This window comes from Rhincodon typus, chromosome 26 (genome assembly GCF_021869965.1).
Source record: "Rhincodon typus isolate 14 chromosome 26, sRhiTyp1.1, whole genome shotgun sequence".
Classification (NCBI taxonomy): Eukaryota; Metazoa; Chordata; class Chondrichthyes; order Orectolobiformes; family Rhincodontidae; genus Rhincodon; species Rhincodon typus.
In genome coordinates this window covers 30,836,189-30,851,108 of record NC_063357.1, presented here as the reverse complement: position 1 = coordinate 30,851,108, position 14,920 = coordinate 30,836,189, and the positions used below count along the sequence as shown (strand labels likewise).

The window sequence follows — 14,920 nt, the reverse complement described above, 5'->3', positions numbered from 1 at the left end:
CTCTTAAAATAAATAATGTATTATCAGACTTTTAACATGCTCGCAGTAAACCCAGAGTTCCACTTACAACGCAGCATCAATGAAACACTAATTAAGATATAACCCATCTTTGGTAAGCTCAAAGACCTGATGCAAGTCCTATTTGTGAAGTCTTGCATTCTAGCTACAATCATGTCACATAAGATCATTCAAACATCTCTGTAATTGAAAATAATTTATTTGAGCATAATCTGAATAGGGTCAGACCATCAAGTTAGTGACAGCACTGATCATTTATAAGGCACTTTACATTACATACCCTGGCAGAGGATAAATATATTAGTAAATAAATATATTAAGAACATATTACCATAATGAAATGTCTTTCTATACAAATATAATACAACACTTCAAAAAGTTTTGCTCTTAATTCAAAGTACCCAAAATATACTGAGGAACCTTGGTAAATACAAGGTCCCATAAGGCTACATTTGTCTTTAAGTGCTCCTACTATCTGACAGTCAGGGTTGAGTCACAAGTGCTGGGAGTCTGCTATACCTTGGGCTATTTTGGAAGACAAAGACAACTTGGAATAGACCCATCAATAAGCCCTTCAATTCTCCAATCAAATGGAAGGCATACAGATACCCCCATGTCTCTGGTGAAGTAGATAGTTGGCAATGAATAATAAGCACCAATACCATGAAGAGCTGCTTCTGAAGATTCATGTTCCTGGACTGAGTATTCCAAACTTTGAAATAATTTGTTCTTTGTCATGTTGATCCATCTTCCATTAAACTTTATTGTGCCATCTGAACACCTCATCTCACCAGCTACATGGCATGTTGACACTTCCTGCATTACTCTACCGGCTACTTGGTTTCTTCATCCTCACCCTGTTATCCCACCAGCTTTAGTGTTTCTTCACACCTACGCCCTTCGTCCTATTGGCTTCACCATTTCTTCACTCCTGTATCCTTTGTCCTGCCAGCTATAATGCTTCTTCAGGCTTGCTTTCTGTGTCCAGTTAGCTACACAGCTTCTTCACAGATCTCTTCCACATTTGATTCTGAACCTACTTGGATAGAAAAACATCATCAGGCATTTTGAAAAACTTTCAGTGCTTTACATGAATTGTTCTGTTCAGCTGAATTGAAAGCTCTATATAACATGGATAATGTATCCTGAATTAAGAGTTGCTGACCTCAATCTCAAAAACAATCTTGTAACAAGAGAGGAAAATTTGCACAGATAAGCAAATATCCTCTTGTTAAAACACAGCAAAGATTGATTCTGCACATTTACACTTAATTTGAACTGGAGCATAATCAGTATGCTGGAACAAAAATGATGAAATTTTGTTCTGCAAATATTTTCTAAAGATGAAGTATGTAATTTCTAGAGAACAAAGAACTATTCATTTCAACAATACAATGTTAGCGTCAAGTATTCCAGATAAGTTGTAACACAGTTCATGTTCAATTCCTAATGCATGATTCATGTATCCATGCAAAATGCACTGCAGTGATCAAGGTTCTAACAAGGCTCCCAAAACCTTCTCAAAGGCAAGCAGAATGGGTAACAAATTCTGGTCTTGCCAGTGATGCACACAGTCACACATTAGGTCCAGAGTAAAGATCCCCAACATAAGACTACTCTGGCTGCAGCACTAGTCATGTTTCCACTTCCTACATTAGATATATTCTTGCTGCAAGGGTGATTTTGTGGTGGGGACCCTTTTCATGTGGAAATGGACCTGTACTGCCAAAACCACCTACACGCAGGAATCTTACAACCAGTCGACTGAAGAGAGTTACTCAACTAGTCTTAGGAATAGAGACTTCTGTGTTCCTCAAAGTTTATGCTCTGTAGCAGACTAGATGTTCACTGCTCTAAAATTGTTGAATATATCTTCAGCCAGCTTGGTTCTAACTTCTGAAACTCCCTACCTAAAAATCTTCACTTTCCAGCTCTCTATCCTCATTTAAAATGTGCCTTAAACCTACCCCTGACCATGTTTTTCATTACCTGCTCTAACCTCATGTGGTTTTCTTGAATTTTGTTGAATAAGTCTTCCATGAAGCACTTTGAGACATGTTAATATGAGTTGCTTTATTAATGTTGTTGTTCATGTGGATCGGTTTGAACTTGGGTCCCGTGGATAAGAAATAATTGTGAGGGGGGTTACTAATTATATTAGATTGATAGCTCAGTGAGGTAATCTTTGATACAAATATTAGGGCACAAATTTATTGTTTTCTGTCTTCATATCCCTGCCAATGCCCCCACCCCCATCCCCAATGATTAATAGGAGAACAGTGCCTGGTCACAGAAGCTCTTCTGTACTTTCCCAAGTGGACATTCATTATGTGAGATTTTTGGAGTCACTGATAATTGCCTATTTCATCATGAAGGGCACAGCAGATATTGTGAAAGTAGCAGCAGTAACCATTATGTCCACCAGTTCTCTGAGGTGAACTACAGCAATGAAATACTCCAGAAGGCAAAAGCTATCTCACCGTGGTCATTAAGTCATACAACATGGAAACAGACCCTTCAGTCCAACCAGTCCATGCCAAACATATTCCCAAACTAAAATAGTCTCACCTGCCTGCTTCTGGCCTATATCCCTTCAAACCTTCCAATTCATGTACTTATCCAAATGTCTTTTGTACGTTGCAACTGTACCCACAACCATCACTTCCTCAGGACATTCATTACACACGTGAACCACCCTCTGTGTAAACAATATGCCTCTAATGTCTTTTTTAAATCTCTCCCCTCTCACCTTAAATTGTGCCCCCTTGTCTTGAAATCCCATGGGAAAAGACAACTATCATTAACTCTATCTCTTATTATCTATCATTAACCCTCATTATGTTATAAACTTCCATAAGGTCACCTCTTACCTCCTATACTCTAGTGAAAATATCCAAGCCTTTCTTTATAACTCAAATCTTCCATATCCAGCAACATCCTGGTAAATGTCTTCTGAACCCTCTCCAGCGGCTTTCTGGTATGTATGCCAACAATGGACTTTTGACTTGGCGTCACACTTAAAATGGCCACTCTACCACATCACTGAACAGTTCCAATGTGCTTTGCAGGAATTAAATACTTTTGAAGAATTGTCCATGCCATACCATAGGAAAGTGTAACAAATGTTAGGGTGCAGCTAATTATTTCTGTCACACACATTTGATGTGAATTGCCTTCACATATTTGATGAGGGGTTTAGTGTGGGGAGGTTAAGCATTTTGCTTTTCAAGGATGTAGTGTCAGCTTAAACTCTTCCCAGATCACCTGAAGCACAAGGCACATCCTGAGGTATGCTCCCTAAAAATCCTATGAGATAATTTTAGATGAGCTACAGAGTAAAATTGCTTCTACATTACCTTGTCCTACATTTCCAAAGCTGATTGAGCAGATTGAGAAATCACTCCTTCCTCATTGGTGTGCCATCAAAGCAGGATTGCCATCAAAGCAGGATTAATTCAATGTCAAGTGGCACTGAAAATGGACAATTCCTTTTGTTCCAATTGGGCCTGTGCCCACAAAGAACCAAGTTTATTCAAACTCATTTTATCTAGTACTCTTACATGAACAGAGTGGTCTATTTTCTGACTGGTACAATAAACCAGCATGCACACAAAGCCCAGAACAGATCATTTGTTTCCCTAGATTCCTTTGGTGTCTTTACCCCAACATGACTCTCATGACATGAAGAATTGCAGATTCCAATCGAGCCCTTATTTCTTGCTCAATCTTAAAATTAATCATTTATTAGACTTTTAACATGCTCACAGTAAACCCAGAGTTCCAGGTACAATGCAGGATCAATGAACCACTAATTAAGACGTAACCAATCTTTTGTCAGCTCAGAAATCTGACGCCAGAATGGATGATGATTGGTTCATGGCTGTGATTCAGTTTAATGCAAGTTGAAAATTGTAATCTATACTCCTAATACCATTTTAATGCCTTTTGAAATCTTAGTATGTTCTCAAGGTTTTAAAATGGAGGCAAGCAGCATAAATTGAGAAAGTAAGATCACAAAATAATTAACTGTACAATATATGACATATTAAATACATTAAAATGACAAAACATCCCTCCCTTACAAAGACTTGAAATGAAGCTCTGTTTTTACACTAGAAAGATGTTGCTTTCTAAGCATAATATCCACCTGACTTCTGCAGGAATCTCTCCCTCAGGCTTCTCACTGAAATATGTTCTGAATTCCACTGCCATTGTTCCAATCTCCAAGCAAACTAACTATCCACTCCATTTATCTCCTTAGCAACAGTCAGACATCAAACCAATTTGTTTGCAATCTTGGTGTCATATTGCACCCCAAAATGAACATCTGACCAAATTTTTGCATCAGTACTATGATCACCCATTTCTACATTCAACAGAACCAGACGGACTGCTATAAGACCATAAGATGCAAGAGTAGAAGTAGGCCATTCAGCCCATCAAGTACGCTCCACCATTCAATAAAATTATTGCTGATCCTCAACTCCACTTTCCTACCTTTTCCCCATAACCCTCTTACTGATTAAACAGGTGTCTCTCTCAGCCTTGAATCTGAACATTCATCGATACCCGTTGTTACCCGATGATTCCCTGCACTCTTGGTTGGTCTCCCACATTCTATGCTTTGCAAAGTTGAAGTCATTCTAAACTCTGCTGCCCAGGTCCTAAATCAAATAAATTCCCATTTACCCCTATTGCATTAGTGCTCACTGACTGACACTGGTTCTTGGCAAACGATATCTCGATATTAAGATTCTCATCCTTGGTTTCAAATTCCTTCAAGATCTGGCCCCTTACATATCATGTGATCTCATTCAGCCCACAATCTTCAAAGGGCTCACAGAATTCTGTTCTTTTAATCATCATGCCATTTATGGCCGTGCTGTCTTCTGCTAAGGCATGAGGTTCTGGAATTCCCTCCCACTACGAGGTTCTGTGCTGGGGTAACACCTTAGGTGCTGTCACTTGTCGTTGTTGAAAGGGACAAAAATCCAAACACAAATGATGCATTTCTCTAATCAATGCCAGAAGACAGAGAGTGGTGGAAGGGTGCTTTTTGGAAGGGAAATCAGTAACTTCTGCAGGGATCAGTGCTGGGCCCTTTGTTGTTTGTAAAATATATAACTGATCTGGAGAGAAATGTAGGTGGTCTGATTAGTAGGTTTGCCGATGACACCATAATTGGTAGAGTTGCAGATAGTGTGGAGGATTGTCAAAGGATACAGCAGGATATAGATCGATTGCAGATTTCGGCAACAAAATGGCAGGTGGAGTTTAATCTGGACAAATATATGGTGATGCATTTTGGAAGATCAAATTCAGGTGCAAATTATGCAATAAATGGCAGAACCCTTAGGAGCAAAGATATAGAGGGATCTAGGCATCCAGGGCCAAAGATCCATGAAAGTGGCAACACTGGTAGATAAGGGTCGTGAAGGCATACAGCACGCTTACCTTCATCAGCCAGAGAATCGAATATAAAAGTTGGCAAGTTATGTTACAGCTGTACAAAACTTTAGTTAGGCCACGTTTGGAATATTGTGTGTAGCTCTGGTTGCCACAATACCAGAAGGATGTGGATGCTTTAGAGAGGGTGCAGAGAAGGTTTACCAGGATATTGCTTAGTCTGGAGTTATGTGGAGAAGTTGAATAAACTGAGATTGTTTTCAATGGAAAGATGGAGACTGAGGGGCGACCTGATAGAGGTCTACAAGATTATGAGAGGCACAGATAAGGTTGATAGTCAGAGAGGCTTTTTCCCCACAGTGGAATGTTCAACTACAAGAGGGCACAAGTTCAAGGTAAGAGGGCAGAAGTTGAAGAGAGAAGTGCAGGAGAAAGTTTTTCACACAGAGGGTGGTGGATGTCTGGAACGCACTGCCAGTGAAGCTGGTGGAAGCAGGCATGTTAGCAATGTTTAAGGCGTATCTTGATAGACACGTGGAAGGGAGGCAAACAGAAGGATAGAAACTGCGTATGGGCAATACGTAGCAGGTCTAAATAAGGAACAGGAATTGGCGCAGGCTTAGTGAGCCTAACGGCCTGTTCCAGTGCTGTATTGAATTGTATTAAAAATGCATAGTCAATCACTGACAATACTTACGATGTTTATTCGGTTTGCTAAAATCTCCCCCAGCCACTCAATGCATTTAGCACCTTGGGCTCCCTTATTACACTTTCCTTGGACTCTTCATACCACATGGAAACTACTGCACTACTCCTTTACAAAACAGCCTCATTACTGTGGTTCACTACCCTTCTAAAGCTGTTTCCAGAAAAAAAAACTACAAGCTGAAAATGTCATACAGACAATAATCTATTTTTGGCAAATCAAAAATATTTCTGTCTTTCTTCTAAAGGAATACATGCACTCTTATCTACCTGGATTGTTAGGGATTGTCTGGCAGTGGAAGGACTCGTCTTGTAATTGTACTCCATCACGATATCCTTCAGTATAGGTCTCTTGAAATGTGTGTCGTGGCTCATTGTTGTTCATGTACTGCTCTTCTGCCAGCTGTGGCTCAGAACCAACCTGACACAGTCGTTGCTGACAGAGGGAGCTAGGACACTCACAAAATGGGAAACTCCATTCATTAGAGGCTCCATTGTTAAGGATTAAAGGGATTGGCACCGATGGCTGAACATTTGGAAGATGGCACTGCCTCCCATGGTTCCCATAATGAATATGTACTCTACAGTCCTCCAGAGTATCACAGTCCTGATGGAAGTAAACTATTGGCTGATCCATTTGGAAATTTCTTTTCCTCCTCCTTCGCCTCCTCCTGTTGCTGCTCCGATTGGATTTATTTTCTGAAGGCACTTGATCTGGTTTGGCACAAACTACCTCACTCTTTCTCTTTTTCCCATCCATAGTTTGCAGGGATGTTTCAGGAAGGCAAAGTCCAGGGGAAAGTAATAGGTGCTGCCCCATGTAGGGGCACTGGACAGAATGAGCAGTGTACTGGGATTGGCAGCTGAACTCTGCCTCAGGCTGGCAGTGTACATTATCATTCATGAACTCCTCCAACTGTTTGTTTTCCCGCTTCTCTGCTGAGCTCCAGCCAGGGTTCATACATTGCGCTCCTTCAGGACTTGGGTCAGCATCGCCATAGTGATGGTGCCGATGATGGTGGTAGTGAGTGTGGCTAAACGCATGGTCTTCCAGAGGACCATTAACTGAGTCCATGGACCTGGGTCTCTGTACTTCAAAGGATGAACTCTTCATAGTTTCCCCACCCACCCCACAGTATACAAGGGGATCATACTCACTGCTCAGAGAGCTGCGGAAAGTTGATTGGCTCCCATAAGTACACTGGTTGCTGATGTCTGTGCAGTCCAGTGTTGAATCACTGGAGGAGCAGTGGCAAGGACCTGAGCTGGAATCACTACCTGGGCTGTCTGCCAGGTATCCACTTTTCACTGAACAGTTAATACCAAAACTGTCCCCTGAGAAGCTGTGGTTGTCATGGTTGCTGGTGATCTGCGAATGATCAGGAGTACAGTTAGGCTTCGAATGATGTGAAGATGGTGGGGCATTGCATGCTGAAAGTTGCTGCGGCCAGCAGGGAGGTTTATGCAGACATCGGTGATGAAGAACTTGGTCCGGCCATGGTGGGCCTTTTCGTACAGTAATGGGTCTCTGGTGTCTGTAGAAAACTCTTTGGCCATCAGCATGACGATAGTTGCACCTATGTGAGTTTGAAGATTGTTGCGGCCTTGAGGCCACATATCTCACGGCATTAAATCCTGCACGATAGACTTCTGGAGTAACAAAGTAATGGTCAGGGGGAGCAATTTGCATTCCTGGAGTTCTGGGATTGTTCAAGCGAGGAGGCCTGGAAGGAATGGCAGTGTTTGGCCTGTGAAGGTGTGCATGGCCAGGGTAATGCCTCAGCAAATGGATATGCTGATTTAGTTGAGCAGCTGGATTGGCTCGATTGTGAGCTTCCTGTTGTGGAATTGAAGAATTACCTTCTGAAAATAAAATGGAATAATGAACCATTAGCAACTATTGAGGCCAAATATTTCCTTTGATCTTCAATTACATTCCTAAAGCTCATGGGCCATTACAGCTTTATGGCAGAATGGGACTTGTCTATAAAACAATGAGTACAAGGTAGGCCATTGAGTACATGTGAACTTAGACACAGCTCACAATTTTCATTACAACTGGACCTGGAACACATTCTACCCCTGCATGTGCTTGCAGATGATTTACTTTGGCATCTCAAAGATTGGGCTGTGCAACAAACCAAAGCTGTAAAACTGGACTTGTTTAGCATTTATTCATTTGTAATTTTAATCACAATCCACCAGCAGCAACAGCAGAGGTTTGAACGTTGCCACTTTTACTCCAAATTCATTCTAGCTTTATATGAGAGTGAAGTAAATGTGAACATTGACCACAGCATTAGACAGTGCTGTTGAAGACTGAGAGGAAAGCAATTTTTACTCAGTTCAATTGTTTGAAAATTGCCCACATGATTTCAGATATGTTCTGATATCACTTCAGCTAGTAAGGTGAAAATCACACTTGCTGTCTCAGTACAGCTCAGAATGAAACAGGTACTACTTATATTAGGTCTACCAAAGTCAGTGCTTTCAGAGACACAGACACTGTTTCATGTAAATTACAATTTACATCATACTGTTTTATTCCAGCCATTTCTGCCCTTACCATTTACCAAACCCACAGCAACATCTGTTTCCCTCAAAAATGCCTAAACTAAACTCTGAACTTCCACCTACCAATAATGTTGTACATGCAGAGAGGGCAGGTGCGATGCTGAAGAAGCCAGGGATCCACACATTCCTTGTGAAATTCATGGAAACAAGAAATTATCCGTAGATCCTGTAAAGGTCAATCAACCATAGGATAAGCAATACATTCTAGTGAACACAAGGCACATGGACAGTGAGAGTCAACTATTTAACAGAGCAGTGCGGACTGTGAGTGAGATTCTTTTACCAAACATCCTGGATCAGCTTCAGGAAGGCTGGAGCATCATGCAACAGGTGATATTAAAAAAAAAATCAGAGGAATTTAATGACCAAAGGTTTATTATAGCTTTAACTCAAGACCAGAAAGATCAAAATCTCCTTGCTCTCTGGTAGGCAAACTAGGAAGGCAAGCTAGAAAACTGTTCTTTCTTCTCATACCAGAATTCAAACTAGTAATCTGATCCTTTCTAGATGGTAGAAGTTTGCACATTGACAATCCAGAACTCACTATGTTTCGATATATTGTACAAATAAATTTTAAATACAAATACATGGTAACATAAACAAGAATCAAAAATCTAATTGGGGAAAAAACATTCACTGAAAGATAGCAGGATGAGAAATTAAGCCAATTTATGACAATGAAGATTTCTGTTATTCAGCCTTTCCAGTTCAATCTACGATGGATTCTTCTCACCTGCCCATCAGCAAACTCCTCCAGGCAGATAGCACAGACTGGCTCTGAAACATTGCTACTCTGTGTATCCAAGCTGTTCTGATGCTCGTGACTCTGAGACTGACGCCGTGATTGATAACGTCTGGTGGCGAGTTGGCTAATCGCATTGATAGTCTGCTGCTGCAAGGAATTCTGTTGAAAAAGGATGACATTGAGAATAGACTAGAAAGAGACCATTTGGTCCAGCCAGTCTACACTGAACCTCCAAAGAGCACCCCAACCTATCATTTGAGAAGTTGGAACAGTTCTTTCCTGAATAGTTGAATAGCACAACACAATTGAATAGCCAGGCTGCAACACCATACTCCTTGGACTCATGGGTTTCTTGGATTATCATCAGCAAGAGTCATTCATTTATAATAGCAATAAATTATTCAGAGTTATCACCTTTCCTATATTATACAGGCCCTACAGCTTTCAAAGGTGTTTATTTACACATGAGAATGTGGGAGATTGAGGGCTGGGAAAGATCATCATACATTTAGAGAGTCAAGACTGGGACACAGGTGTGCAAAGCTTTCAGTAACTATGAGGAATTTTATTGAATCTATCAGGGCTGGAAGAATTAGCTGCAACAAATTGCCTTTATAAGCAGTACAGCCTTTAATAAAGAAAATGAGTCATTTGCTTTTGAGTGAGTGATTTTGCTGTAGGAGAGACATTCTAATGCCACTTGATGTAACCTAGCAAGGGATGACTAACTACGTTGATGGTACAACAGATATGCCCAACTTTGCATCCTTTGGATATAACAGATGAAAGAGGATGAGAGATTTCCAGATAAATTTAGCTGCAGGATCACACTGAAGCTAGGTGACAATTTGAGTAGAGGAGCAGTTGAGTTGGAAGAAGAGGACATGGGGGATTTTATGCTAGAGAGGAGAGGGAGGGAGTGAGAAGAGGGGGAAGGGGTGATGGCGAGGGAGGGTGTTGGGGAAGGGAGCTGGGGAGCAAGGACAGGGAAAGGGGGCTGGGGGGTGAGTGGGAGGGGAAGGGGAAAGGGATGGGCCGGGGGGGGGGGGGGGGGCAGGGGGGGATGGGGGAGAGGGGAGAGGGCCTGGGAAACATGACAAACTTGCTGAGGGTCCAAACCGAATAGGGGAAAAGAAAATCTATGACTGACCTCATCTTCCCACGAGATATAAGCAGTCTTTTAGTTTTAACTTTGGCTTCAACAATCTGTTCTCTTCACTACAGCTCCAGTTTACCTTCAGTTACTATAGGGATGACATGCTTATGTCATCAAGTAAGTGCAGAATGAGTAGGTTGTACATTAGGGACGTGTTCCAGTCACAACACATCTGCATCCTTTACCCAAAACCACTTTTCTCTTCCACTCCTGGGTCAGTTCAATCTGTTCCTCTTGCCAGTTTGCATAATTCCCTTTTAACCTTTCCATTAGCTGTTCACACCCAGTGCCTCATCATATGCTTTATTCATACCACACTTCCTTTTTCCGTTCTGAATATCATTTTGACCGTCTCTCATTCTCTACCTGAGCATACTAAAAACCATTCAATTTATTTTTCTATGCATGTGGTTGATTCCATTTCCATTCCCTTGCTCTGTTCCTTTTTAAATGCTCATCATCTGTTGTGTCTTTTGGTTCCGAGGAAGTCTTAAAGCATTGAATTGAAAAGATCCCGTAAAGCACCTCGTGCTTTAATCTGAAACTAAGAGGAGCATCTCCTTCTTGGTCAAGTTATCACTTCCAATTCCCCAAGACCTTATTCTTCGTGGCTGGCGACTTTAACCAGTCCAACCTCTAGATGGTGCTGCGAAAATACTACCAACACGGCTCCTGTCCCACGAGAGGACCGAACATCCTGGACTACTGCTACACAACCAAAGACGCCTACCACTCCATTCCCCATCCACACTTCAGAAAATCAGATCACAGCGCTGTGTTCCTCCTCCCAGTTTATATGCTGAAACTGTAACGGGAGGATCCTTCACAGAAAGTAATACAGTGCTGGGCTAGGGCAGTGGAAGAGCTTCTCCAGGACTGGTTGGAATCGGTGGACTGGACCCGTATTCAAGTACTCAGCAGAAAGCCGAGACCAGTACGTCACCACTGTCACGGGCTTCATTAGCAAGTGCGTGGAGGACTGTGTGCCAAAGATGTCAATCAGAGTGTTTCCCAACCAGAGACTTCGGATGAACCAGAAATCCAATGCCTATTGAAGATAAGGCGTGCAGCATTCCAGTCAGAAGACCCAGCCCTATACAGAAAATCCAGATATGACTCTGCAAAGCCAGCAGAGATGCCAAGAGGTAGTTCCAGACCAAGTTAGAGGCCCAAACCTACCATATGGACACCCGCCACCTGTGGCAAGGCCTAAACAACATAACAGGATATAAAATGAAGCAGAGCAAGATAGCGGACGAAAACACATCCCTCCCTGATGAGTTCAATGCTTTCTTTGCTTGCTTTGAGCAGAATGCCAGGGGCACGGTGTCACCTGTCCCGACAGCCCCAAATGCACCTGTTCCCTCTGTCACCACAGCAGACATCAGATCAGTCTTCCCGGGAGTCAACCCGAGGAAAGCGACAGAGTCCCTGGCCGTGCACTTAAATCCTGTGCGGACCTGCTGGCGGAGGTATTCAGTGACATCTTCAACCTGTCCCTCCTACAAGCCAAAGTCCCTACCTGGTTCAAGACCACCATCATCCCAGGACCAAAGAAAGCACATGCAATGTGCCTTAATGACTACCGCCCAGTGGCTCTGACTTTCATTATCATCAAGTGCTTTCAGAGGCTGCCAATGTAACAGGTCCAGAATGGACGCCATTTCTCTAGCCCTGCACTCATCCCTGGAACATGTGGACAACAAGGACACCTATGTCAGACCCCTGCTCATTTACTACAGCTCCGCTTTCAACACCATAATTCCCTCCAGACTGATCTCAAAACTCTGAGACCTAGGTCTGGGCTCCACCCTCTGCAAGTAAACCCTCAGCTTCCTGACCCACAGACCGCAATCAGTGAAGATAGACAACTGCATCTCCTCCACGATAATCCTCAATATTGGAACCCTCCCCAAGGATGCATTCCAGCCCCTGCTCTACTCCCTGTACACCCACGACTGTGTAGACAAACTCTGAACAAATGTCATCTACATGTTTGCTGAGGACACCACTGTGGTAGGATGCATAACAAATAACAATGAGTCAGAATACAGAAAGGAGATAGAGGGCTTGGTGTTGTGGTCCAATGATAACTACCTCTCTCTCAATGTCAGTAACTGACTTCAGGAAGAAAGGAGGAGAACACGCCTCTATCTACATCAACAGAGAGGGGGTTGGAGCATCAGGTTCCTCGGAGTGACAATAACTGACATCCTGTCCTGGACTTCGCATGCAGATGCAACGGTCAAGAAGGCACAACAACACCTCTTCTTCCTCAGGTGGCTTAGGAAATTTGACATGTCCATAAGGTCCCTCACCAACTTCTACAGATGCAGCATAGAAAGCATACTGTCTGGGTGCATAACGGCCTGGTATGGCAACTGCTCTGCTCAGGAACATGAGAAACTACATAAGGTTGTGTGCACAGTCCAGACCATCATGGAATCCAACCTCCCATCCATGGACTCCATTTACACTTCTCATTGCTGCAGAAAGACTGCCAACATCATCAAAGACCCGTTGCACCCCGGCAATGCTCTCTTCTAACCTCTTCAGTAAGGCAGAAGATACAGAAGCTTGAATACATGTGCCAACAGATTCAAGAACAGCTTCTTCCCTGCTGTTATTAGACTAACGAATGGACTCTCTAAATTCAAATAATGTTAAATCTTGCTTTGTGCACCTCCTGTGCCTGTAACCTGTGTGCCTTACTTTATCTAAGCACTCTACGCTCTGTATGTCCTTGCTCAATATGATCTGCCTGTACTGCTGGCAAGACAAAGTTTTTCACTGTACTGAGGTACACGTGACTACAATAAATCAAATCAAATCAGAGTATGAACTATTTACAGTGTGTACCAAAGCTTATAGAAAAAAAATATAGGTTTTTACAGCTTTCCAAACCCGATGGCATTGGTCTTGGACAAACATGAAACTGAAGCCCAGAGCTGTTAGTACAGTAAGCACTGCTCATAGCCCAGAGATTCTGTAATTCTGTAATAATTCTGTAATTCTGTAACTGTCTCTATCATACCTTACTCTCAAACAGAATCAAATTTTAATTTTGAATACCAAGCAGTCGTCGAGTCTGGAGAGTTTGCAGCCACATTGTAAGCAGTTAAACAACTCTTAGGCTGACAGATTTGTATTTTGTCTCCCTTCAGAAAACACAAGGGATCGGTATATACCGCAGGGCAAGAGTTATAGCTGGGGGAAAGGCAATTATGAGGCGATGAGGCAAGATTTAGGATGCATAGGATGGAGAAGGAAACTGCAGGGGCTGGGCACAATTGAAATATGGAGCTTGTTCAAGGAACAGCTACTGCGTGTCCTTGAGAAGTATGTACCTGTCAGGCAGGGAGGAAGTGGTCGAGCGAGGAAACCGTGGTTTACTAAAGAAGTTGAATCTCTTGTCAAGAGGAAGAAGGAGACTTATGTAGAGATGAGGCGTGAAGGCTCAGTTAGGGCGCTTGAGAGTTACAAGTTAGCCAGGAAGGACCTAAAGAGAGAGCTAAGAAGAGCCAGGAGGGGACATGAGAAGTCTTTAGCAGGTAGGATCAAGGAAAACCCTAAAGCTTTCTGGTATGTCAGGAATAAAAGAATGACTAGAGTCAGATTAGGGCCAGTCAAGGACAGTAGTGGGAAGTTGTGCGTGGAGTCCGAAGAGATAGGAGAGGTGCTAAATGAATATTTTTCGTCAGTATTCACACAGGAAAAAGACAATGTAGTCGAGGAGAATACTGAGATACAGTCTATTAGACTAGACGGGATTGAGGTTCATAAGGAGGAGGTGTTAGCAATTCTGGAAGGTGTGAAAATAGACAAGTCCCCTGGGCCGGATGGGATTTATCCTAGGATTCTCTGGGAAGCTAGGGAGGAGATTGCAGAGCCTTTGGCTTTGATCTTTATGCCGTCATTGTCTACAGGAATAGTGCCAGAAGACTGGAGGATAGCAAATGTTGTCCCCTTGTTCAAGAAGGGGAGTAGAGACAACCCTGGTAATTATAGACCAGAGGTGCCTTACTTCGGTTGTGGGTAAAGTGTTGGAAAGGATTATAAGAGATAGGATTTATAATCATCTAGAAAGGAATAATTTGATTAGGGATAGTCAACACGGTTTTGTGAAGGGTAGGTCGTGCCTCACAAACCTTATTGAGTTCTTCGAGAAGGTGACCAAACAGGTGGATGAGGGTAAAGCGGTTGATGTGGTGTATTTGGATTTCAGTAAAGCGTTTGATAAGGTTCCCCATGGTAGGCTATTGCAGAAAATACGGAGGCATGGGATTGAGGGTGATTTAGCGGTTTGGATCAGAAAT

General features: G+C 42.6%; 1 protein-coding gene across 1 annotated transcript in view; it reads right to left on the bottom strand.

Moving 5' to 3' along the window:
* Positions 1-226: 226 nt before the first annotated feature.
* The window catches only part of LOC109917812 (E3 ubiquitin-protein ligase RNF43), a 43,297-nt gene continuing 28,603 nt past the window's right edge, over positions 227-14,920 (bottom strand). The window contains exons 6-9 of the mRNA XM_048612377.1: positions 9,437-9,607; positions 8,767-8,869; positions 6,400-7,992; positions 227-1,054 (exon numbers count right to left, since the gene is read on the bottom strand). Of these exons, the coding sequence (XP_048468334.1) occupies positions 1,011-1,054; positions 6,400-7,992; positions 8,767-8,869; positions 9,437-9,607 (1,911 nt within the window). The 3' untranslated portion in view covers positions 227-1,010. The remainder of the gene's footprint in view (positions 1,055-6,399; positions 7,993-8,766; positions 8,870-9,436; positions 9,608-14,920) is intronic.